The 24,082-nt window shown below is 44.0% G+C and overlaps 2 protein-coding genes across 2 annotated transcripts in view; one reads left to right on the top strand and one right to left on the bottom strand.

Moving 5' to 3' along the window:
* Positions 1-14,315, top strand: part of ASCC2 (activating signal cointegrator 1 complex subunit 2) — a 73,161-nt gene extending 58,846 nt beyond the window's left edge. The window contains exons 15-18 of the mRNA XM_040351962.1: positions 1,489-1,686; positions 1,999-2,095; positions 5,459-5,538; positions 14,069-14,315. Coding sequence (XP_040207896.1) covers positions 1,489-1,686; positions 1,999-2,095; positions 5,459-5,538; positions 14,069-14,240 — 547 coding nt within the window. The 3' untranslated portion in view covers positions 14,241-14,315. The remainder of the gene's footprint in view (positions 1-1,488; positions 1,687-1,998; positions 2,096-5,458; positions 5,539-14,068) is intronic.
* A 2,832-nt stretch (positions 14,316-17,147) lies between these two features.
* On the bottom strand, positions 17,148-23,997 carry LOC120939517 (cytochrome b-c1 complex subunit 9). Its single transcript, XM_040351961.1, has 2 exons — positions 23,825-23,997; positions 17,148-17,476 (listed from the first exon to the last, which is right to left on the bottom strand). The coding sequence occupies exons 1-2, from the start codon at positions 23,963-23,965 to the stop codon at positions 17,429-17,431; spliced, it is 189 nt and encodes a 62-aa protein (XP_040207895.1). The 5' UTR covers positions 23,966-23,997; the 3' UTR covers positions 17,148-17,428.
* Positions 23,998-24,082: the final 85 nt, after the last annotated feature.

Raw genomic sequence — 24,082 nt, 5'->3', positions numbered from 1 at the left:
AAAGCACAAATGCAGTCACAACTGCGCTTTGCCAAAATGCATCTTGAAGATTCTGAGGCCATATAGAAAAAGGTGTTTTGGTCAAATGAGACTAAAATGTAATTATTTGGTCTCGACACCAATTGATATGTCTTTCAGAAAACCAATACAGCTCACCAGCCAAATAACACCATTCCTACAGTTAAGCATGGAGGTGATAATATCCTGTTATGGGTGTGTTTCTCTGCAGCAGGGACTGGAGCACTTGTCGGGATAGAAGAAAAAATGGATAGGTCAAAATACCGTCACTTTGAGTAAAATTTGCTGCCCTTTGCTAGAAAGTTGTCAATGTGAAGAAGGTTTGCCTTACAACCTGACGATGATCCAAAGCACACGGCATAAATTACATCACACAGTGGTTGAAGGAGAAAAAGGGGGAATGTCCTTGCATGGCTTAGTCAGAGCCCAGACTAAAGAAGGCTGTAATTAAAGTAAAAGGTTTGTCAACAAAATACTAACAAAAGGGGGTGATCCTTTTTCCAACTCGGATTTTTTTTTTTTTATATATATATTTCTAAAATGTTGTTGTTTAGATCTTTCACTTGGATGTTGTATGTTACACGGAGCAAATACAGAGTAGATACAACAAAAACCGTGCCAGTATTCATTTCAGGCTGCAAGGAAGCAAAATGTGATTATTTTAAAGGAGGTGTTTCTTTACTATACCCACTGTATATAACAGAACTTTGTTTCTGTAAAACCTCAAAGGGGTTGTAAACGTTTAAATAAAAAAAAAAAATAACAAACATGTCATAGTTGCCTCCACCGTGCAGTTCGATATGCACAGAGTGGACTCGATCCTCGTCTTCTGGGATCCCTCGGTGGCTGCCTCGGCTCCTCCCCGCATCAGCTAACCCCCTGGAAGCGCTTTCCCAAGAGGGTTACCTTGCAGGCGCGCTGTCAAGTCCTGTATTCGACGTCCATAGCCGCCAACTACAGGACTCGGCCACCCCCCCAACTTGTGTGAATGGTGCAGCAATGAGGAAGGATTGTTCCTCTCAATGAGAACTTTGACAGCACTTTTGTTTTTATTAACCCCCTGCCGCCCTTTTTTCTTTTCTTTTTTTTTTTTTTAAGCTATCAGGTTTTTATATCTGCCTGTGTTCCCTTTAAGGAGATTCACACTGTCTTTTTGTCTTGTTTACCGTTATTAAAAGTAAAAAAATCCCAAATTTTGATTTGTCCCCAGAAAAGTAATAGAGGGGAAATCTTCCAATAGGGATACTTGTTCTGGTGACCTAGGGGTCCCCAAGGAATTCCCTTAGTTTGCAGGGATTTCCTCTCACTTCCTGTTTGGTTATGGGACAGGAAGTGATGGGAAATATCTGCAATGGGACACAGATGTCAAAAAATGTATCTGATGGGTTATAACCCTCCCTTATGCTATCCAAAATGAAAATTTTTAATTGTAGCTACACTAAAACGTAAACAATTTTTTTCACTTTCTAGGAAACCTGAAACTGCAGCACAGGTGCTGGCAGATAAAAGTGGAATATTGGCACAGAAAGAGCGCTACAGTCAGTATAGTATGGTCTCTGAAGAACATACAGTGGATGGTGATTACGATGATGAGTATGATGATACATATGATGGGAGCCAGATTGGAGCAAATGATGCAGATTCTGATGATGAGCTGATCAGTCGCAGGTAAGCGACATCTAGACTGTTTTATTTTATTTAATTTATTTATTTATTTTTTCTTTTATTTGCAACAGAACTCTCATTTGTGTAACTTAAAGCTGATGTTTGTGTTTTTTTTTTTTTTTATCTGCCTTTTGCAAAAAAAAAAGTTTGGTTTATTTTGGCTCACAGTGTCAACTAGCTGTTGCACAAAATATGACTTGATCTAGCACTCAATGGATTATTGATTATAAACCTCTAACTGTTTTCTCCACATCCTGTCTTCTGAAACAATGTATTCATTGTGTATCATGTGCTCTTTACTTCCCTATTTTCAAGGCCCTTCACCATTCCTCAAGTGTTAAGATCCAGAGACCGTGAAGTTAATGTACATGAGATGGATGAGGATGAGGCTGAAGAGGAAACTGGTCCAAAGGTATTTTAAAGGAAAAAGGGGAAGGTTGCATTTACAAATCATATACAAACACATACGTGCTTCTTAATCGAGGTACACAGGAAATTGTTTTTTCAACCCAGTGGGCTGAACGAACAAAAAGAGTTTGCCGTACTAAGCGATTTTAGCGTGTCGGTTTCCCCCGCTGAGCTATTGTGTTCTGAAAGTGGGACTGCTCCCCTGCCATAACACACTGATCAGTACTGGCAGCCATTGGCTACCTGCGCTGATCAAATGCTGTTTTTCCAGCTTGCTCGTTAGACTGGCTTCTGTTGGACGGTCTGCTGTACACACTGGCTGAATGTTCTTGAACCAGCAGATATTTGGCCTGTGTGTACCAGCTTTAAAGTGGCTGTAAAGTCCCATCTATTATGTTCTATTTGCTCTGTTTTAGGAACATTGTGTGTGTGTGTGTGTGTGTGTGTGTGTGTGTGTGTGTGTGTGGTTTTTTTTTTTTTTTTAAAGCTAAATACCTTCTTTGCCAAGCTCTGCTGTGTGGTCACAAGCTTGCTCTGCTCTCCTTTTCGATCTAAAGCTAGCCATACATTATAACATTTTCTTATACAACTTTCCTTTAGATTTACCAAAACCATATAATATGAGGTCACACCTAAACGGTTTTAGTTTTGTATGCAATCAGACAGGCCCTTGCACTATATAGCTGAAGGTAAATCTAAAGTACATAGACTGGTCATACATAATACAAATTTTCTTATTCAAAGGAGTACAGTGGGAGGGGCTGAGATTCCCCTCTGACGTATGCAAGCTAGCAGACAGAGGATGTGTGACCACACAGCAGAACTGTATTTAGCTTTATATTTAATAAAAACACACTGTACTTTGTATATTCTTGAAACACAGAGGATAAAAGTATAGAACGGATGTTACTGTCCAACCACTTTACCAAAGGGGAGGAGCAGCTGCAATAGAATGCTCAACCAAGGCAAAAGGAGAGGGGAAGGGGGGAGATGCAGAGACGCTGAATATACAGCAGGAAGAAGGAGGCACATAATCTGACCACGTTATCTGAAATCGGCAGCCATGATGGCTGTGGTCAGTTCACAAGGGGAAGACAGAAACGGGCAGGATCATCCACGTATTATACAACATGTAAAGGGCAAATGACATGGCAAAAGCACTGTGCTATATCTTGTGACTTAGCATGGGTGTGTGTGTGTGTGTGTGTGTGTGTGTTTTTTAGGGTTACAACCACTTTAAAGGCTGGCCATTGATGGTTCAAATCCTGGCCAGTTCAGCAGGAACGGCCGACTTTCGAAGCATTGATGGGTAGGCTGAATGTACCAAGTTGATCAATCGATTCAACTTGGGTACAACCAGCCTGATGGATTCCCCCATCAACACTGTCTGCGTTAATATGGGAATCGTGAAAATTTCCTTCCTGCACTATCTATGGCCTGCTTTAGCCTCTTCTTAGTTTTATTTTAATGCAGAAGAAATTGATATGGGATGTATAAACAAACATTACACTTGCCAGATCATTTTCCCCTGTGCTCAAATATATATGCGTTTTACATACCTTCAGACCTGTCAGAATGTCCAATCTGCACCTGCACATAGAGAATTGCATTTTCTCTAAAAGCAGCTCAACTTTAGTACCCCCACCCTAGATACTACAGCGGTGGCTTCAGGGTCGTTGCACACTTTTTCCCCTATGTGATGGAAAAGTTTAGTAAAAAAAAAATTGAAGGTTACATTAGTACACTAGCACTTAAAATCGCTCCCCCAATCTCTACACGCATGTACAAATGTAAATGCATGCATTTGGTGGCGCCTATAAACGACGTTGTCTGCGCTATATATGTTGCCTATCGCTGTGTGTGTCAGAGTGAGATCAATAATTTCAGGCCCATTCTTCACAGTTAACTTTTTAAATGGATGACCTGTAGGGGGTAAGTGTCACCTATTGTAAATTTAGGGTACTGAAGTTTGTCACCATTCCACGGGTGAATTTAAGGTATGATACGTTGAGTATCTATTTACTTGGTGCAACCCCATCTTCTATATTTTATCAACAATTTGATAATTTATTGTCTTTGTGTGCCTTAAAATTAGTTTGTGTATTTTTTTACTGGAATTTTGTGTGTCCTAAACTGTTGGGCTTATATTGCGTAACATAAAAAACTAGATCTGTCACTATTTTATAGAGGTGCACCAAATGGAAATGTTGGTGCTGAAACAGAAAATGCAGGATGCACTTGGCCGAAAACTGAAACCAAAAATGAAATTTTTAAATAAATTATATTTTTAAATAAAATTGTATTATATTGGACTTTTTAATTTTATATCTTAAATTTAAATGAATATGAATTGATTGTCAGCTATTATTGGCACCTTTTAGCGCAAGAAAAGCTCTATAAAAATCTATCCCCTTAAATTCTATATATGTATTCACACTGGTCCGTTGCAATCCTTCTTGCTGCATTTTTGGTCAGTTAAAAAATAAAAAATAAATCACGCCTCCCCGGTTCAAATGCACTGAAAAAGTTTTTGAGTCATATGACTTATGAAAAACCCCATAAGTTCTATTTGTGGAAAAAAAATATTATTTAGGTACAGCGTCGCGCGACCGCGCAATTGACAGTTAAAGGGGTTGTAAAGGTAAAAAAAAAAAAAAAAATCCCTAAATAGCTTCCTTTACCTTAGTGCAGTCCTCCGTCACTTACCTCATCCTTCGATTTTGCTTTTAAATGTTTCTTCTGAGAAATCCTCACTTCCTGTTCCTCTGTCTGTAACTCCACACAGTAATGCGAGACTTTCTCCCTGGTGTGGAGAAAGTCTCTTGAGGGGGCGAGCAGGAGTGTCAGGACGCCCACTAACACACAGCTCCTTTCGCCCCCTCAAGGCTTTCTCCACACCAGGGAGAAAGCCTTGCATTACGGTGTGTAGTTACAGACAGAAGAACAGGAAGTGAGGATTTCTCAGAAGAAATAAGGACATTTAAAAGTAAAATGGAAGGATGTGGTAAGTGAAGGAGGACTGCACTAAGGTAAAGGAAGCTATTTAGGGAATTTTTTTTTTTTTTACCTTTACAACCCCTTTAAAGCGACGCAGTGCCGTAATGCAAAAAATGGTCTGGTCGGGAAGTGGGTAAAACCTTCCGGAGCTGAAGTGGTTAAAGAGAGTTGATTGCAAAGGTTTAGTTCCACTGTACCGGACTGTGTGCATTATTCCATAAAAAATAAAATAAAATCATTCCATGCATTTTAGAGATGTCCTATAATCGCATGCCTGTGTGAATGAGGTCTACAGAATGTGTGTAACCCTTGTGCTTTTCACTTTATTTATTTTTAAGTAACTGATCAGCCACATCTTCTGTCTTTACAGCCTGATCACTTTATTCAGGACCCAGCAGTGCTGAGGGAACGAGCAGAGGCCAGAAGAGCAAATTATTATGCAAGGAAAGGGTAAGCATTGCTCTATTATATTGGAGATACAGCCTAATTAATATAGAAATGAGTATATCAAACTGCATACTGCTCTTTCAGGGTAGTTGGCTAACAGTGCAAGTGTAACAATGGCTTCCTTGAAGTAGGGCTCTTGGGGCCCTTTCACATGGGTGGCCAGACTGAACCACAATAGATGTCTATGGGCAGTCAGATGTTTATGGACATGGGGGGCCGAACAAGTGGTAGTTTACAGCGGATGGCTAGAAAGGAAGATATTCTGTGCAGCTCACAGAAGGTGACGCACTGCATTTCCTACAAGATCAATAGATATTTTCTGTATTTGCTAAAACTATTCTCGACCATCACATCTAAGGACTGTAAGCTGTAATATATTGCAGTTTTGGATTTAGTAATCCTTTTTTATTAGTGTTTCTTCATCCAAACATGGTCTTCAACACTTGCGGTCTGTTATAATTTGCAGTACTACCAGCAATAAAGCGGTAGTAAGAAACAAAAGTTTCCGCCTGCAAGGCAATGTTATAATGTGCTAGTATGCAGTACATACTAGCACATTATGAAAGACTTGCTATAAAACAAAGCTTTCCAGCAGCAAGCTGTCGCCGTTGTGAAGGCTTCCTTCTGGGTTTGGGGACTCCAGACGTCTGATTGGACATGCTGTGGTGATGTCACTCCAGCGCATGCGTCATGGCTGCGGCAGACAGCTCTAAAGGAATGGCATGGGTATGCACTGGTGACATCCCCAGCTGCTGCTTACTAGAATATCTCCAAAACGGTTCACACAAAAAAAAAAGAGTTTACTACCACATTAAGTTGTCCACATATGACACAATTTCACAGGTTTGGACTACTTTAGGATATTTGGGCTGGAAAAAAGGGAAAATTTGTCTAACTGTGCAAAATCCTCATATCTGACTGCACATAGACAGCTGCTTTTATAACCACAACGGAAAACACTTGATGGCATACTGCTTGTAAGCAATAATATTGATTGTACCTTGGGGAAGAGCTTTATCCAAAAACAGAATGAAAATTAGACACATTCTTCACTATACTTCTAAAAAGGTCTTGGAGTGTTTTCCACTTTGAGCCAAACGTTTTCTAAACGGCACTTTCTTTGTACCGTAAAGGAGAAGTGTAGCTAAAGCTCTTTTGACCAAATTTAGCCAACAGCTAACTAAAAAGCTCTGTCGGCTGATATCACTGATCCAGTCCAGACTCTGGAGGGATAGTGATTTTAATGTTGGAATCCACCCAGATGTCTGGACAGGGTCTTAGTGATTTGCTGAGAGGCTGAGCCAGCAGCTCCCTCCCCTTCCACAGCCCAGTGCTCCAATGAGCGCTTTAGGGGAGAGCAGAGAGTCAGTGACTGGCAGGTTCTCTGCTCAGAGCTGAGGAGGAAAACGGCGTGATCAGTGATTGCTCTGTTCTCACTGCAGAGCCGGAGGGGGACATATGCATCCATGTTGCATCCACCTAGGTGAGTATAAATGTGTGTTTTTTTTTTGTTTTGTTTTTTTAAGGGACTAATCACACCTAGTGAATTTTCCCTGTGTCATCTTTATCACTTGTGAGTGGATAGCATAAAGATATAGTACAAAGCCCTTCCTGAATGGGAATTACAATGAAGAACAGTATGCTGCCCTACGAAAGGGCTAACATGCATTTGGTGTGGGGGCTCACGGCTGCTTCTAATTTTGACTGTACTATCATCCTAGACTAAAAACCTTCCTCACTGTGCCATATGTTTTCTGCTGCGCTGGATGTGACGTAGACCCCTGCAGTGGGTGAAAATACCTCAAGACAGGTATTTGCTCCTCCCTGTAAGGTGCCAAATGTGACACCGGAGGGGGGAGGAATCTGGACAGCGGAGGTTCCATTTTCTTTATCGTACATCACGGGACACAGAGCGGCATATTCATTACTATATGGGTTATATGGAGTACCTTCAGGTGTTGACACTGGCAATCTCAAACAGGAAATGCCCCTCCCTATATAACCCCCTCCCATAGGAGGAGTACCTCAGTTTTTACGCCAGTGTCTTAGGTGTTAGTCATGGTTTAGCTTGCCTCCGCATCCTTGGGATTAGGTGAGCTACCGGTTCTGTCCAAAAAAGCCTCAGCGCTAAAGTGGTCAGTAACCGGACCCCAAACCCTTGGGGTATAGCCCATAATGCTTTTCTTTTTAGAGAGCTGGACCCTGGGCCCAGAACTTAGAAACCTTTGGGTGCCTAATGTTTTCTGTTGCCAGGGTGCTATATGGGCCCAGGACAGTGGATCCTTCATAGGAACCCAGGGCCTGAAGGTCTAGACATCCCCACGGAGATGGGGGAAGATTGGGCCTCTTGCTTGGCAAAGTCCTGCGGCATGGAGCAGGTAAGTGAGGGGAAAACTTGCGGAACTTGGTTCTTAGCAGGTTTTTTTCTGGGGGGTCACAGGGGACATGCCTAAAGTTATGCACTGCATCTGGCAAACTAGTCACATATCATAAAGATAGGATGGCTCTATATGTATTATTCCCCATAAGATGTGACCTCCCTTGTAGTGTTGGAAAAGCATTGAGTGGGGCCTGTGTGATATAAAAATATATGTGTGTGTCAGAGAGCTGTGCTTACCTGCAAGCCTCCAGGCGATGCTCCATTCAGTCTTCCTCCTCAGAGCCTGCAAAGCAGGCAAAACGCTGACCTCCTCATGGTTGCAGGCTGCAGTTTGCTGGAACAGAGAGGTCCCTTCCTCCCAAACCCCCCCCCCTGTCGGGAGGGGCATTTCCTGTTTGAGATTGCTGGGGGGGGAAGGGCGGGTCAGTGGCTTAAGGAAGGGGCGGCCCTTCCTTGTTTGTTCCATTCAATACTTTGGAACGGGGGAGGAAAGACCAGAGCGGCAGCACGGGGCGCCGAGGACACACAGTGGCCAGAAAGGATATTGCAGTCTTCAGAAGACTGTTTTTTCAAGCCTAGAAATAGGCTGTTTTCTTTTCCATCTCATAGTTTTTCTTTGCAATACTACTCAGGGGGACAGAATGTTTTTTCTTTCCTGGATTTGAAACAAAAACGAAAAAAAAAAAAAAAAGAAAAAAAAAAAAAAAGTCATCTAGGGGAGAGGAAGCATTTTTTATCCCCCAAACAGGTGTTTGGGCAATTAACTTTTATAGTTCCAAATACCAATAGGTAGCAGGTGTACCTTGGTATTGTACCATGGCATCCGGAGAGTCTAAGGTCTCGGACAAAGTTATGCCGCTGCTTTCCCCACAGGGAGCCTTGGGGCCATCGGGATCTGGGGCTGGAGCTGGCGCGGGTCAGTCCAACCCTAAGATGGTCACGGACGAGGTATTACTCACCTCTTTAAGAGAGATGGAGAAAAGAATGGGAAAAATGATAGCCACAGCTATGCGGGGCAGTAAACGGATTAGATCTCCGTCGCCCGAGCGCAGACCCTCAGAAGAGGAGGTCCTTTCCTCAGGGGAATTGGACGACCTCTTGGACAAGGACCAAGTAGGTTCAGGGATCGAAGATCCGGATACAGAGGAGTCTGGAGCAGTCTCCCAAGGGGAGAGCTGGTGGACTCAAGCCTTAACGGACTTGGTCCATAAATGCATTCAACTTGCCAGTACCAGATCTCCAGGTATCTACGGTTTCAGCTTTGGGCTCACTGAGGGCGCCTCAAAGCAATGCAGTATTTCCGATCCACCCTCTACTAGAGGGAGTTTTGTTCCAAGATTGGAACAAGCCAGAAAAATCTTCTTACCACCTAAAAGATTCTCTGCCCTATATCCTATGGAAGATAAATTTTCCAAGAAATGGGCTACTCCTGCAGTGGACGCAGCCATCTCATGTATTAACAAATCATTAACATGCCCTGTAGAAAACATACAGGTATTCAAGGATCCAGTTGATAAACGCTTGGAAGCACTACTTAAGAACTCCTTCACTACTGCAGGGGCAGTAGTACAGCCAGCTGTGGCTGCGATTGGGGTTGCTCAAGCATTATCGGATCAGGTTAAGCAGATGCTTAAACTTATTCCTGCCCAGCAGGCAGAAGAATTTTCGGATGTCCCTAAGGCCATATGTTTTACAGTAGACGCAATTAAGGATTCTATCCAGCAAGCGTCACGTTTATCGTTATCCCTTATCCATATGAGAAGACTCTTATGGTTAAAAAGCTGGGAGGCCGAGCCCCCATGCAAGAAGCTCCTGGTAGGGTTCCCCTTCCATGGAGGACGACTCTTCGGAGAAGACCTAGATAAATACATTCAAACCATTTCAAATGGCAAAAGTACTCTCTTGCCAACTAAGAGGAAGTTTCAGGGGCCTGCGTTTAAACGACAGCACTCCCCTGGGCAGGGGCCCTCTAATGCCAAACAGTATCGACGGCCTCCTGCGAAAGCAAACTTCGGCTTCAACAGCAAATCACAAGGACAGGCTGCTAAAGGCAGAAAGCAGTGGGTTCGCAAACCAGCAAACCCAGCCCCCAAGCCGACCTTATGAAGGGGCGCCCCCACCCACGAAGGTGGGGGGAAGGCTGCGACTCTTTTCAGAGGTTTGGGAAGCCAGCATTCCCGACGAGTGGGTACGGTCTTCCGTGGCCACGGGCTACAAATTAGATTTCCTAAGGTTTCCTCCTCTTCATTTCCAGGAGTCGAGGATTCCAAACGATCCGGAGAAAGGAGCCGCATTAATGTCGGCATTAAATCATCTACTTTCCCAGGAAGTAATAGTAGAGGTACCAGTCCTGGAACAGGGGCTAGGTTTCTACTCCAACCTATTCATCATCCCGAAGTCCAATGGAGATGTCAGGCCAATTTTGGACCTAAAGATGGTAAATACATACCTAAAGATCCGCTCATTTCGGATGGAAACCGTGCGGTCAGCAGCTACCACACTCCAAAAGGACGACTTCATGGCGTCCATAGACATAAAGGATGCCTACCTTCATCTTCCAATTTATCAGCCACATCAAAGATATCTACGCTTCATGGTGGCTTCGCGTCACTTCCAATTCGTGGCGCTTCCCTTCGGGTTGGCTACGGCCCCCCGGGTGTTCACGAAGGTCCTAGCTCCAATCCTAGCCAAACTAAGGATCCAAGGGGTCACGATCCTAGCATACCTGGACGACCTCCTAGTCATAGATCACTCGTCTCCCGGCTTGGAGCGAGCAGTGGCCCTCACGGTCCAATACCTCGAGAAGTTCGGCTGGGTCCTAAATCGAGAAAAGTCAGCTTTCCTGCCCACAAGGCAGTTGGAATATCTCGGCATGAGATTAGACACAGAACAACAAAGAGTGTTTCTACCTCTGAGGAAGGTCAAAGCCATCAAGGAATTAATCCTACTGGTTCTAAGCAAGAAGGAACCGACTATTCGCCTATGTATGAGATTACTAGGCAAGATGGTGGCCACATTCGAGGCGGTACCATACGCCCAGAGCCACACTCACATCCTGCAGGCAGCCATCCTGTCAGCATGGAGCAGAAGGCCGCAGGCCTTGGATATCCCGTTGCCGCTCTCATCAAGAGTCCGACAAAGTCTGTGCTGGTGGTTAGACCCTCAGAATCTACTGAAGGGGAAGTCTTTCAGCCCAGTGGCTTGGAAGATAGTGACCACAGACGCCAGCCTGACGGGCTGGGGAGCAATTTTGGATGGTTGCACTCGCCAAGGTACTTGGGCAACGCCAGAGAAGCAGTTGCCCATCAACATCTTGGAGCTCAGAGCTGCTCGACTAGCCCTCAGGGCTTGGACGTCAAAATTGCAGGGGTTCCTGGTGAGAATTCAATCAGACAATGCCACGGCCGTGGCATACATAAATCACCAAGGGGGAACCAGGAGTCAAGCCGCTCAGAGAGAGGTGAGCTTGATTCTCCTATGGGCAGAGGCTCATGTGCCCTGCATATCGGCAATATTCATTCCAGGAGTGGACAACTTTCAGGCGGACTTCTTAAGCCGCCAGACTCTTTTGCCGGGGGAATGGTCTCTGCATCCACAAATCTTTCAAGCACTCTGCCAAAGATGGGGAGTGCCGGACGTGGATATCATGGCATCGAGACTCAACAAGAAGCTAGACAGGTTCATGTCCCGCTCAAGGGATCCGATGGCCTGCGGAACCGATGCGTTGGTTTGCCCTTGGCATCGGTTCAAACTTCTTTATGCGTTTCCCCCGCTCCAGTTACTACCCCGCCTGCTGCGCAGGATCCGGGTGGAGCACATACCAGTCATCCTGGTAGCTCCAGCATGGCCCAGAAGGGCATGGTACTCACTAATCCTGAAGATGGTAGTGGGAGACCCTTGGACTCTTCCTCTACGGCCAGACCTGCTATCGCAAGGTCCGATCCTCCACCCTGCCTTACGGCATCTAAATTTGACGGCCTGGAAGCTGAATCCCTGATTCTCAGGGGTAGAGGTCTGTCTCAGAAGGTAATCTCTACCCTAATCAGAGCCAGGAAACCGGTCTCTAGGGTGATTTATTACAGGGTCTGGAAGGCCTATGTAGGCTGGTGTGAGTCCAAGCGATGGCTTTCTCGCAAATTTACCATCGATAGAGTATTAAGTTTTCTCCAGCTAGGAGTGGATAAAGGATTGGCATTAAGCACAATCAAAGGACAGATTTCTGCTCTGTCAGTGTGGTTTCAGCGGCCGCTGGCCACCCACTCGCTGGTTAAGACCTTCCTTCAAGGGGTCTTACGTATTAAACCTCCAGTTAAATCCCCGCTTTGCCCGTGGGATTTAAACCTTGTTCTGTCAAGTTTACAGAAACAACCGTTTGAGCCGTTGGCTGAAATTCCTTTGGTTTTACTGACAAGAAAGTTAGTATTTTTGGTCGCCATAGTTTCCGCAAGAAGAGTATCGGAACTGGCGGCCTTATCCTGTAAGGAACCATATCTTATTTTTCATAAGGACAGGGTCGTTCTCCGCCCTCATCCTTCCTTCCTACCGAAGGTTGTATCCAGTTTTCATTTGAACCAGGATTTGGTATTACCATCCTTCTTCCCTAAACCTACTTCCAGAAAGGAAGGGTTGCTGCATACCTTGGATATCGTCAGGGCCATGAAGGCCTATCTTAAAGCTACAAAGAAGATCCGGAAAACAGATGTGCTGTTCATATTACCGGATGGGCCCAAGAAGGGGCAGGCAGCTGCAAAGTCCACCATTTCTAGGTGGATTAAGCAATTAATCACTCAGGCCTACGGCTTGAAAGGGTTGCCTCCTCCAGTATCATTAAAGGCTCATTCTACTAGGGCCATGGGCGCCTCCTGGGCAGCAAGCCACCAGATCTCTATGGCTCAAGTTTGCAAGGCGGCAACCTGGTCTTCTGTCCACACGTTTACAAAGTTCTACCAGTTGGACGCAAGAAGGAATTCTGATACAGCCTTTGGGCAGGCAGTGCTGCAGGCTGCAGTTTGAGACCCTCGGAATCCGGGGGCTCCTCTTTTTTGAGTTAAATTTAAAATTTAAGATTATTTTTCTCAACTAAGTTGGATTTATTATGATTTGAGTATTCTCTAAATTAAATCCTTTTGTCTTGGAGATGTTCTCCCTCCCCTCATTGTGAGCATTGCTTTGGGACATCCCATATAGTAATGAATATGCCGCTCTGTGTCCCGTGATGTACGATAAAGAAAAAGGGATTTTTAATACAGCTTACCTGTAAAATCCTTTTCTTGGAGTACATCACGGGACACAGAGCTCCCACCCCTCTTTTTGGGGACCATTTTGGGAGGCATACTGCTTGCTACAAAACTGAGGTACTCCTCCTATGGGAGGGGGTTATATAGGGAGGGGCATTTCCTGTTTGAGATTGCCAGTGTCAACACCTGAAGGTACTCCATATAACCCATATAGTAATGAATATGCCGCTCTGTGTCCCGTGATGTACTCCAAGAAAAGGATTTTACAGGTAAGCTGTATTAAAAATCCCTTTTTTGTGTGGACCTCCGCTTTATAGGAAACCATTGCCAGGGCGGCTCTTAAACAGAAAGGGGTGTGGACTTGACAGGAAGGGGTGGGTAATATTTAAATTAGGGGGTGAACAAGTTTAGTCAGGCCTAGGGCAGCACAAAACCTAAATAGACTACTGCTGGAGACCATGGCAACACTTCTTTTTCACGGATGCAAATTTACAAGTGGTCTTGCAACATGGCTCATTTTTCTAGGCCCCAGGTGAGCGAATATGTTTTTTTGGTTCTTTATGTCTCCAAGTCCCTTTCTCCATCCATTCTTTCCCATCCCCTTTACCTTTTCTGTTGCTCTCCCTTAAAGCTTGAAGGACAGTAAATTGGCCCTTTTGTTAAAGTTTGGAGACCTCCTGATCTAGAGAATGCCCTGTACAGCTTTCTGTTTTATTATGTGAGCGCCTTTAATCAGTGGGAACTTGAAGCTACATCTGAAGGTTTTTATAATCCTTCATAAAAAGTTTGCCAATTGGCTGATGTAATGTCGCAGTGTTAAGCTTCAGAGTTTTGAAAAGGCAAAAATTATGGCAAGCGGCACCTTTTCTGCTATGTTGATGGGGTAAAATGCAATGACTGTTTGTCTTTATTTCAGTTTCCGACACGATAACGCACCATCTATTGCTGGAACATCCCGCGGCCAGGGACAGAGCCGGGAAACCGTGCAGGAGCGAAGGAAAAAAGAAGCAAACAAGGGAGTCAGGGCAAATCATAATCGACGAACAATGGCAGACCGCAAGAGGAATAAAGGAATGATACCATCCTAGCATTTCACTAGTGCTGGACTAGTATAGCAAATATATTTTATATTTGTTAATAAATATACTGTGCTTTGTACACTGTAATACTCATTTCCTTAAACGGATAGTATAAATACTGCTTTACTTTAAGTTTGACCATGTCATCTGCTTACTGTGCAAACCAGGTACTGTAAATAGGTGCTTACATGTAACCTATAGCTACTAAAAATGGGGGGGTTGTCTCAAAACCTTGAACTATAGTCAAAAATGTGTTCCTCATTTTGGATAGATCAAGGTAGAGTAAAACCCTTTTTTTTTTTTTGCCATACGTGTCCCATTTCCCTTTATTTCCTGTACTATTGCCAAAGCGGAAGTGAGATGAAATCCCTGCAAAACAAAGGGAATCCCTTGGGGCCATCCAGCACTAGTGTCTCCATCAGAAAATTCCCCCTCTATTAGAGCCGGTTTACACTGGGAACTTACTTCAAGTCGCCTGGTAGAGAAAAATGAATGGAAGCCGTCTTAATGTACACTACTGAAGTCGCTCCGACTTCTTCAGAAAAGGTTCCTGTACTACTTCAATCCGACGTCTAGGTTACCTGTACCCATTGATTTCAAGTCGGATCCCCGTTCACAGTGAGGCAACTTTACAGGAAGTCGCCCCAGTGTGAACCTGTTCTAAGGCAAGCCCCTCCCTCCCACAGGGGAACTCCACGCCAAATTTTAAATAAAAAACCGACCTGGGTTCCCCTCCGGGAGCATACCAGGCCCTTAGGTCTGGTATGGATTTCAAGGGGAACCCCCTACGCTGAAAAAACGGCGTGGGGGGGGCCCCCCCAAATCCATACCAGACCCTTTTTCGAGCACGCAGATCGGCCGGTCAGGAAAGGGGGTGGGCGAGCGCCCAGGATGAACTGTACCAGGCGGCAAGCCCTCAACATGAGGGGGGTGCTTTGGGGCACCCTGTGGGCCCCCCCCCACCCCAAGGCACCTTGTCCCTATGTTGATGGAGACAAGGGCCTCTTCCCGACAACCCTGGCCGTTGGTTGTCGGGGTCTGCGGGCTTATCGGAATCTGGGAGCTCCCAGACCCTGGCTCCCCACCCTCTGTGAATGAGTATGGGTTACATCGTACCCCTACCCATTCACCAGCGGGGGCTCGGTCTTCTACGTCGCCTTCTTCAATGTTGACGCGACGCTCCCTCCCACTGTAATGCCGGGTGTGCGGTGATTTATATAGTCCTCTTATGACGTCACAGTCCCAGCATGCTCCGGGTGGTGACGCCATAATTACCCCGCCCCCTATTGTCGTCACCACCCGGAGCATGCTGCGACTGGGACGTCATAAGAGGCCTATATAAATCACCACACACCCGGCATTACAGCGGGAGGGAGCGTCGAGTCAACATCGAAGAAGGCGACGCAGAAGACCGGGCCCCCGCTGGTGAAAGAGCTGAAAGAAGACAGCGGTGGTGCCTGGCAGAAGAAAAAAAGAACCGAAGTCGGAAGAAAACCGGGCCCCCGCTGGTAAAAGAGGGCCCGGTGGTGGTCCCCGGCCGAAGTCGGAAGAAGACCCCCAGAGCTGCCTAATAAACTACTTTAAAAACCTGTGTAGTGTTTTTTTTGACATTTTTCTTCCACCAGGTGAATGGGTAGGGGTGCGATGTACCCCATACTCATTCACATAGGGTGGGGGCCCCCTTATTAAAGGGGCTCCCAGATTTCGATAAGCCCCCCGCAGCCCTCGACAACCAGGGTTGTCGGGAAGAGGCCATTGTCCCCATCAACCCTTTTTCCTGACCGGCCAGTCTGCGTGCTTGGATAAGGGTATAGATTTGGGGGGGTTCCCCTTGAAATCCATACCAGACCTAAGGCCCTGTTATGCTCCTAGAGGGGGAACCCATGCCGGTTTTTTATTTAAAATTTGGCATCGAGTTCCCCCTACTGGAGGCGACTTCAAGTCGTGTTGTAAGTCGCGTTGTGATTCATACTCAAGTCGTGTTCAAGTTGCCTCCCAAAGTCGCGCTGAAAGTAGTGTTGCCCCAGTGTGAACCAGCTCTTACCGTTCTGTTTCTTTTATTTTCAATGATATTGGTAAACAGGACAAATAGAGGGTGGATCTCCCTAACAGATGCACAGACAGCAATAAAAACTGTCAGGGGCTCCAATTCATCTCCCCTTTATGAAATACAAAAAATATTTTTTTTTGGTTAGACCCCTTTCACACTGAAGCATTTTAGCGTTAAAAATAGCACTATTAAAACACTCTCCATGCATCTCAATGGACCCTTTCACACTGAGTCCTGCAAGCAAAATCTTTGGGCGCTGAAAAAAAACATTCCAGAAACACCCCTCTCCATTGAAATGAATTGAAAGCGCTGTAAAAACGCCTTACCCTTTCACACTGAGGCACTGCAAAAACGCCCTAAAACGTTAGGATCTTAGTGGTGCTTTACCAGCACATTGGGATTGCAGATGAGGCTTCACTCGAAAAATGCACCCATGTGAAAGGGGCCTTATACGTTTAATAGATGTGGTCTAGTAAATCCTGCCTGTTGTACAGCGTGTGTAATATTTACACCCCCCAATGCAGTACAAAGCAACTGATTTACCAAACTGACCTACCCTTTATACCCCCACTGCCCTATTAATCAGGCCAGTCCTGGCACTAGAAAGTTGTTGGTTGATATGCAAGCACAGTTTTACAAAAATAAAAGATTAAATGGAACAAATATGTGACAGGTGGAATAGAGGTAGCCTGAACCTAGACTGTTTGATCACATTTGCACTCAGTCATAAAACTCCAGTTTCTGGAACCCCCCCCCCCCCTCTAGCCGTGTGCAAGTGAACAAATATAAGGAATAAACTCATGATCCAACATTCATTAGCTTCTAGTGCATCAAGCATGTGCGGGAAAAAAAACCAACTTGCTAAATACATGTAGAATATTTTATTACAGCATATGTTCAATTGCAGGATACATCCAATATTTGATGACCAGTTGTTGAGACATGTGACAGAGGTTGCTGTGTTGCCATCATCTCAATTCACGGCAGCAGTAAGATTTTTCACTGCAGCTTTACAACTAAAAAGATTTGCACCAATTGGTGAACAGATAAGCAGGTGGGACAGGACTGTCTCTACATTTTCAAAAGTATGTCCTTTTTGGCCACTGTCCGGTTCAAGGTGCCAGATCTGGTCACGTCAATCCACTTCCTATTCCTCTTTCTGTTCATATTGGTGCTTTATGTGCTTCCACAATTTCTAAAAAAAATAAAAATATAATTTACAAACTATAGTAAGCCACAATCTTACACTATGCAGAGTATCAGAAAACATGGCAATCCATATAGTAGAGTTCTTGAAACTATTCTATCCAGTCTGGCTTCACTGACCAGCAGACAACAAATCATGTCTTATCCCTCACCTATTTGGCCCAGATTCTGTCAAGAAGTTACAATCATAACATGTATAGTACACATGGGAAACAAGGACTTTAAAGTGGTGAAATTCTGTCTACAAAAAAAATCTTTTAAATGTTTAACCACTTGCTTACTGGGCACATATACCCCCCTCCTGCCCAGGTGAAATTTCAGCTTCCGGCACTGCGTTGCTTTAACTGACAATTGCGCGGTCGTGCGACGTGGCTCCCAAACAAAATTGACGTCCTTTTTTCCCCCACAAGTAGAGCTTTCTTTTGGTGGTATTTGATCGCCTGTGCGGTTTTTATTTTTTGCGCTATAAACAAAAAAAGAGCGACAATTTTGAAAAAAAATACAATATTTTTTACTTGTTGCAATATTAAAGATGCCAATTAAAAAAAAAAACACTTTTTTCTCAGTTTAGGCCGATACATATTTTTGGTAAAAAAAAAAAAAAAATTGCAATAAGCGCAAAAGTTATAGCGCCTACAAAATAGGACACAGAATTATTATTATTTTTTTTTTTTTACTAGAAATGGCGGTGATCTGCGATTTTTATTGGGACTGCAACGCTATGGCGGACACATCGGACACTTTTGACACATTTTTGGCGCCATTCACATTTATACTGCGATCAGTGCTATAAATATGCACTAATTACTGTATAAATGTGACTGGCATTGAAGGGGTTAAATGTATTCCCTGCATTGTGTTCTAACTGTAGGCAAAGGGGGGTGACCGATCTATGACCCTATGTACAAGGGACACAGATCGGTCTCCTCTCCAGAGACAGGACGCTGTCTCTGTGTGAGCCGGCAATGAGAGATGATCTCATATGTTTACATATGAGATCATCTCTCATTGGCTGCACAGATCGCATCGCAAATGGCCACTCTGGCCGTTCGCGGCGATCTGTAATTGGCTGTGTCCAAGGGACACGGGCAACACAGGGGCGGACGTCAATTGACGTCTAGCTGGATATTCAGATCTGCGCTGTAGCCGTCATTCGGCTATATCGCGGGTCTCAAGAAGTTAAAGAGAAAATTCTCAACTAGTACTACAAAGCGTGATATGTGCAATGTCTACATAAACCTGTAAAAATGATTAAACTAGAAAAAGAAAACTCTTGGGGGACCTATACATAATTCATCAGTGCAAAAAGATAACATTTTCCCTCAAGGTGCTCAGTGCAAATGATTCAAATCATAATTGTCCATCTGTGCAAATAAACTATTTAATATAGGTTTTTAAATGAGAAGTCCCAAAAAAACATGTTTTGCAAAGTTTTCTTCACTGTAACATTTCAGTTGTCTACAAAAAAAAAAAAAATCACCCAGTGAGATCCTTCAGCACATGAATTAAATGAACTTACCAGAACCTATGCTGGTAAAGTTCAAAACCAGCACCTGCGTGTAATGCCGCGTAGACACGACCGTTTTTCGGGTTGTAAAAAATGAAATTTTTAATGGTCTAGAAAAAAAACAAGTTTTTTTCAACCAGATTGTTAAAACGGCCTTGCCTACACACGATCGTGAAAAAAAAATGCTCTAGCAAAGCGCGGTGACGTACGACGGCACTATAAAGGGGAAGTTCCATTCAGAGGGCGCCACCCTTTGGGCTGCTTTAGCTGATTTCATGTTAGTAAAAGACGATTCGCGCTTTTCAGTCTGTTACAGCGTGATGAATGTGCTTACTCCATTACGAACGCTAGTTTTACCAGAACGAGCGCTCCCGTCTCATAACTCGCTTCTGAGCATGCGCGTTTTTTTTTCACATCATTAAAGCCCACACACGACCATTTTTTACGACGTTAACGTTGTGAAAAATTAGAGCATGTTAATGGCCATTTTTCCATCGTGAAAAATGCTCTGGAGCCCACACACGATCGTTTTCAATGACATTAAAAAAAAAAAAAAAAAAAAACGGGCGTGTGTACGCGGCATTACTCCTAGGAAGAGATACTCTGCAGCCAGTGTTTTTAAACATATGCTCCATTATTCAGCTTGTGTTTGTATGTAGGATGAGATTCCATAGCATAAAACAATTTAAAAGTTTATTACTTTTTGTTAAACAGTATCGCACTTAAATTTGTGCAAGTTAAACCGCATATAAATGTTAGCGAAGTCGTCTCCGGCTGGTGTTCCGATTCGCCAATGTGCGGGAAAACTGGCTGAAGATGACACGGCCAACATTTATATGCTGTTTAACTTGTGTCAGTGGAGATAAACAGTATTGCACTTACATTTGTGTGCAACAAAAGAATACATTTTTAAATGGATTTACTCCTACGATTTATCTCTCTAGGAGTAACATGCAGTTGCTGGTTTATAACTTTACCAGCATTTGGCTAGGTTCACACTGCTGCGAATTCAAAATCGCACTTTTTTTTACCACGATTTTAGGAAATGCCAGGCTATAGAGCTGAATTTGCATCGCACATGGATCAAACTCGCACAGGACCCTTTTTTCCCCCCGCAGCTTAGATTCGCACTACACTGATGTGAACGGCACTAATGGAAAACAATGTTATTTTAATGACTTGTGAATTTGAGCGATCGCAACGGCTCAAATTCGCAAAAGAATTTGCAGCAGTGTGAACCCAGCCTTAAGCTCTAAGTTCATTTAACTTGTGTGGTTAGACACACCCAAAATGTCAGTAAAGAAATCTTTGCTAAACACTTTCTTTTTTTTTGGGACTTTTCCTATTTAGGAATAGATTTTAATTGTTTTTTGTACAGACAAATGTTTATTGATGAAGTTTATAATTTGCACGGAGCATCTCAAGGACAGATTTTATCTTTTTGCTCTAATTATGTATAGTTTTTTGAAGATTGTACGGTGCACTAATAGTTTTTTTATAGTTGAATATTTTTTACAGGTTTATGTAGTTATTGCACATATCACTTTGCAGTACTAATTGAGTAGTATAAAAAGGGTTAGACCCGTTTCACACTGAGGAGTTTTTCAGGCGGTACATCGCTAAAAATAGCGCTGCTATACCGCCTGAAAAACTCCTGCCCAGCAACCTCAATGTGAAAGCCTGAGGGCTTTCACACTTAGGTAATGCGCTGACAGGAGAGAAAAAAATCTATCAGCAGCATATTTGGAGCTGTGAGAGGAGCGGCGTGTATACCGCTCCTTCCCATTTAAAACAATGGGAAACCGCAGCAGTACCGCCCGCAATGCGCCTCTGCAGAGGCGCATTGCGGGCGGTATTAACCCCTTTATCGGCCGCTAGCGGGGGTTAATACCGCACCGCTAGCAGCCGAATCCCGCAGCAAATCCGACGGTATAGCGCCACTATTTTTAGCGGCGCTATACCGCCAACGCGGCTCCCGCCCCAGTGTCAAAGGGGCCTTAGTGCTGTGCCTTTATTCATATATTGGTTTTGAATTTAAAACAAACAAGGGTAGCCGTTTCTCGCTTTCCTTTTATAATTTTGTAGGCATTCTGTGGTGCAGTTCTATACCAAATTTCTCCTATTAAAAGAGAAACTTAAAGGGGTTTGTAAAGACAAAAATATTTTCCTCTTAAATTAAAGTCTGACAGTAGCTGATAAAGTAAAAAGTAATGTTTTGCATTATAACTAGTTTGATACCTGTTGAAATCGAGCCGTTTTATTCACCTCCAGCACTCCTGAATTGTTATTCTCACTGACTTCCTGGTTTGCGGTGCGCATTCATTCTTGCTACATTATGGCCTAATGGGAACTACAGTTCCCATTAGGCTTAGCCTCCATGCCTGTGAGGAATAAGAGAGCATCTTCACGCAGGACTGTAGTCATAGGGAGGGGGTGAGCACATTCTGCTTTTCACCATGCAAAACGGCCCAGATGCTGGTGGAAAGCAAGAAGAGGAGAGACAGGAAATGGCATTTTCAAACCTGGATTACTGTATTTTGGAGGTCACAAGGAAAAACGAGGTAAGTGATATTTACATGCTCTAGCTTACAGCAATCAATTGATCTAATAAAAAACAAACCTTTAGTGTTCCTTTAACTCCCCTTTCCAGCACAAATAAAAAAAAAATATCCAAATGTAAAATAGGGAGGTGGAAGTTAATTTAAGGTCCACTTAAAAAGCCACAAGGTTAATTTTTTGACTCAAATTGATTCAATTCCTCCGCTAAACTAATCAAAAAATCCCCAAAACTGGTTTGGGAACCTTAAAAAGCATATCCAAACCCAGAAATAAATGCTTTAAATATTGCAGCTAATCAGTCATTTTCTTTAGGCTTTTTCCCTTTGATTTTCAGTAGATGACCCTTCAAATACTTATTACTGTAATATAGAAGTGTCATAATTGTCACACATACTGGACTTCAAACAGATTGGCCTTTGATGGAGTACTTTAAACAAGATGGATAAGTTTTGCTTCTGCCAAGGACACTGAATTTCTGGCAACAACAGGTATATCCTAAGACAGCCCTGAAATTTTTGAAAAATGAACAAGTGCCCTATTGAGTCTGCTACTTTTTCTGGTCTGAGTGCAGAGCCGTGATTTTGCAACCATGTATAACTTCTTCCTGCCACTGACGCAGATGTGTCAGCAAGGCAGATGGGCAGTAACCCATGTATGCGTCACTGTTCTATGCCAATAGTGTGCTGACAGCACAGTGACCAAGCTGTGAGGGTTTACAAAAGGGAGATGGTGGGAGGGACTCCTTACCATTCAACAGCCAACCAGTGATCACGTGATTGGGAAGCTTGTCTGCCATCTTTCAGAAACAACTAAAGCAGAACTAAATCCACTGATTTAATCGTTCTCCCAAAGGCATTCCAGATCAGTGCAAAAGACCTTACTAGTGTGCTTATGTAAAAGTGGTTGGAAAGTTGTTTTCTCCTTTAACTAAAATAATAAACATGTTATACTTACCCGTTCTGCGCAATGGTATTTCACAGAGAGGCCCCGATCCTTCTCTTCTGGGGTCCCCCGCCTCCTCTTCTCTGACTGCCCCCACGAAGCTGCTTCCACGTGTGTGCACTTGCCCCTGAGCAAAACTATGTGCATCCATAGACACAGCTCAGCCCCCTTCTCAAGGATTTTGAGCAACAAGAGCCAATGGCCCCTATTGTTCTCAGCCAAACCTGTGAGACGGGAGCACAGCGCAGTATTGCTACAGGACTCCGTTCATTCTATTCCCCTCCGGGGGGAAAAAAAAAAACCTAAGGAAAAAATATTACTTTGAAGTGGTTGTAAACCTCAGACATGAAATATGAACAAAACATATCCCTCTATAGTGTGTTATTGTCTCAATCCACAGCACCAAGTGTAATTTCTGTGTGTTGCTTCATTCCTCTGCTATCAGAATGAATCCCTTCTGACTTTAATGACACCAAGAGGAAAAAAAAGGTGACAGAGGAGGGACCTCCAGCTGATTGACAGCCTCAGCTCCTGTGTGAAGGGGGTGTGTCTATCCTCCAATCAGCTTCCAGAACTCTCCTTCCCAAGTTTAACTTCAGCTCTCTGCCCCCATTCTTCTGACAGCTTTAAAATTCAGTACTTTGATCAGCTGTAAAGAAGATAGGCCTGGAGACAGATGGGTACAACTTATGTAGGAGGATTTGTTTCCTGTCTCGCTGAGTAGATGTTTACACTCAGTTTAAAGTTTAGGACTGACAAAACTTTACATGGCTGGTGTCATAACAGTGTCGTCACCCTGTTAAAGGCAAGCGAAAAATAATTCAACAGGAAAACTAGGCTGCATGAGGTACTCAGAAAACAAAGCCTGCTGTGATAATGCTACTGATGACAGATTGCATCCTATATGACGGGTTTGATTTGGCATTGGACACTCCTTTCCCAGACTGACAATGCTTCTGTCCTAAAAGGTACAAATCTAATACAAGTGGTGTGTTATGGGCCAGATCACCAGCAGAAAACAGAGGGGGAAAGCCTAAAAAGAAAGCTAATGCAGCCACCACATCTATTGATCTAATATCATATATCTGCTGTTTTGGCAATCATAACCCCTTTAAATCATAAGCCAGCTGAAGAAATCAATGGAACCTTACATATAGATATGGCTATGTGTATTCATGGCGGCAGATGCTAGAAAATCTCCCTCATGTATGGCCAGCATTTCCCCCTGAAGCCTATGGAGGAGAGTCCCAGCAATGCCCACTGTGAGCTCTGGGTACTCTGACCCTCCACCACTGACCCCCCTGTGCCCTTGAGCTCCCGTGTCCTCACCCCTTGGTTCAGGTGCTCGAACAGCGCATCAGCCCCTTGGTCGAACGCCCTCTCGAACAGCACCGCCCCCACCACGATGGAGAGTGTGAAGGCGGAGGTCCGGCGGAATAGCGAGCGGTACACGGTGTTCAGCACAGACATGATGACAAGTGACCTCTGAGCAGGAAGTGATGTCTATCATGTGACTAAAACTTAGCGTTATTTCCGGGACGGCTCTCCGCCCACTAGTCAATTACATTGGTTATTTCTCCGTTACAG

Source organism: Rana temporaria, chromosome 1 (assembly GCF_905171775.1).
Source record: "Rana temporaria chromosome 1, aRanTem1.1, whole genome shotgun sequence".
NCBI classification, from domain to species: domain Eukaryota; kingdom Metazoa; phylum Chordata; class Amphibia; order Anura; family Ranidae; genus Rana; species Rana temporaria.
Note: the sequence above shows the minus strand (reverse complement) of the source record. Positions and strands in the feature narration are given on the sequence as shown.

Coding starts and splice junctions, on each gene's coding strand:
- LOC120939517 (XM_040351961.1), bottom strand. CDS start 23,965: ATGTCTGTGCTGAACACCGTGTACCGCTCGCTATTCCGCCGGACCTCC. Junction 17,477..23,824: donor TCGAGCACCTGAACCAAGGG/GTGAGGACACGG, acceptor TATTTTTTTTAG/AAATTGTGGAAGCACATAAA.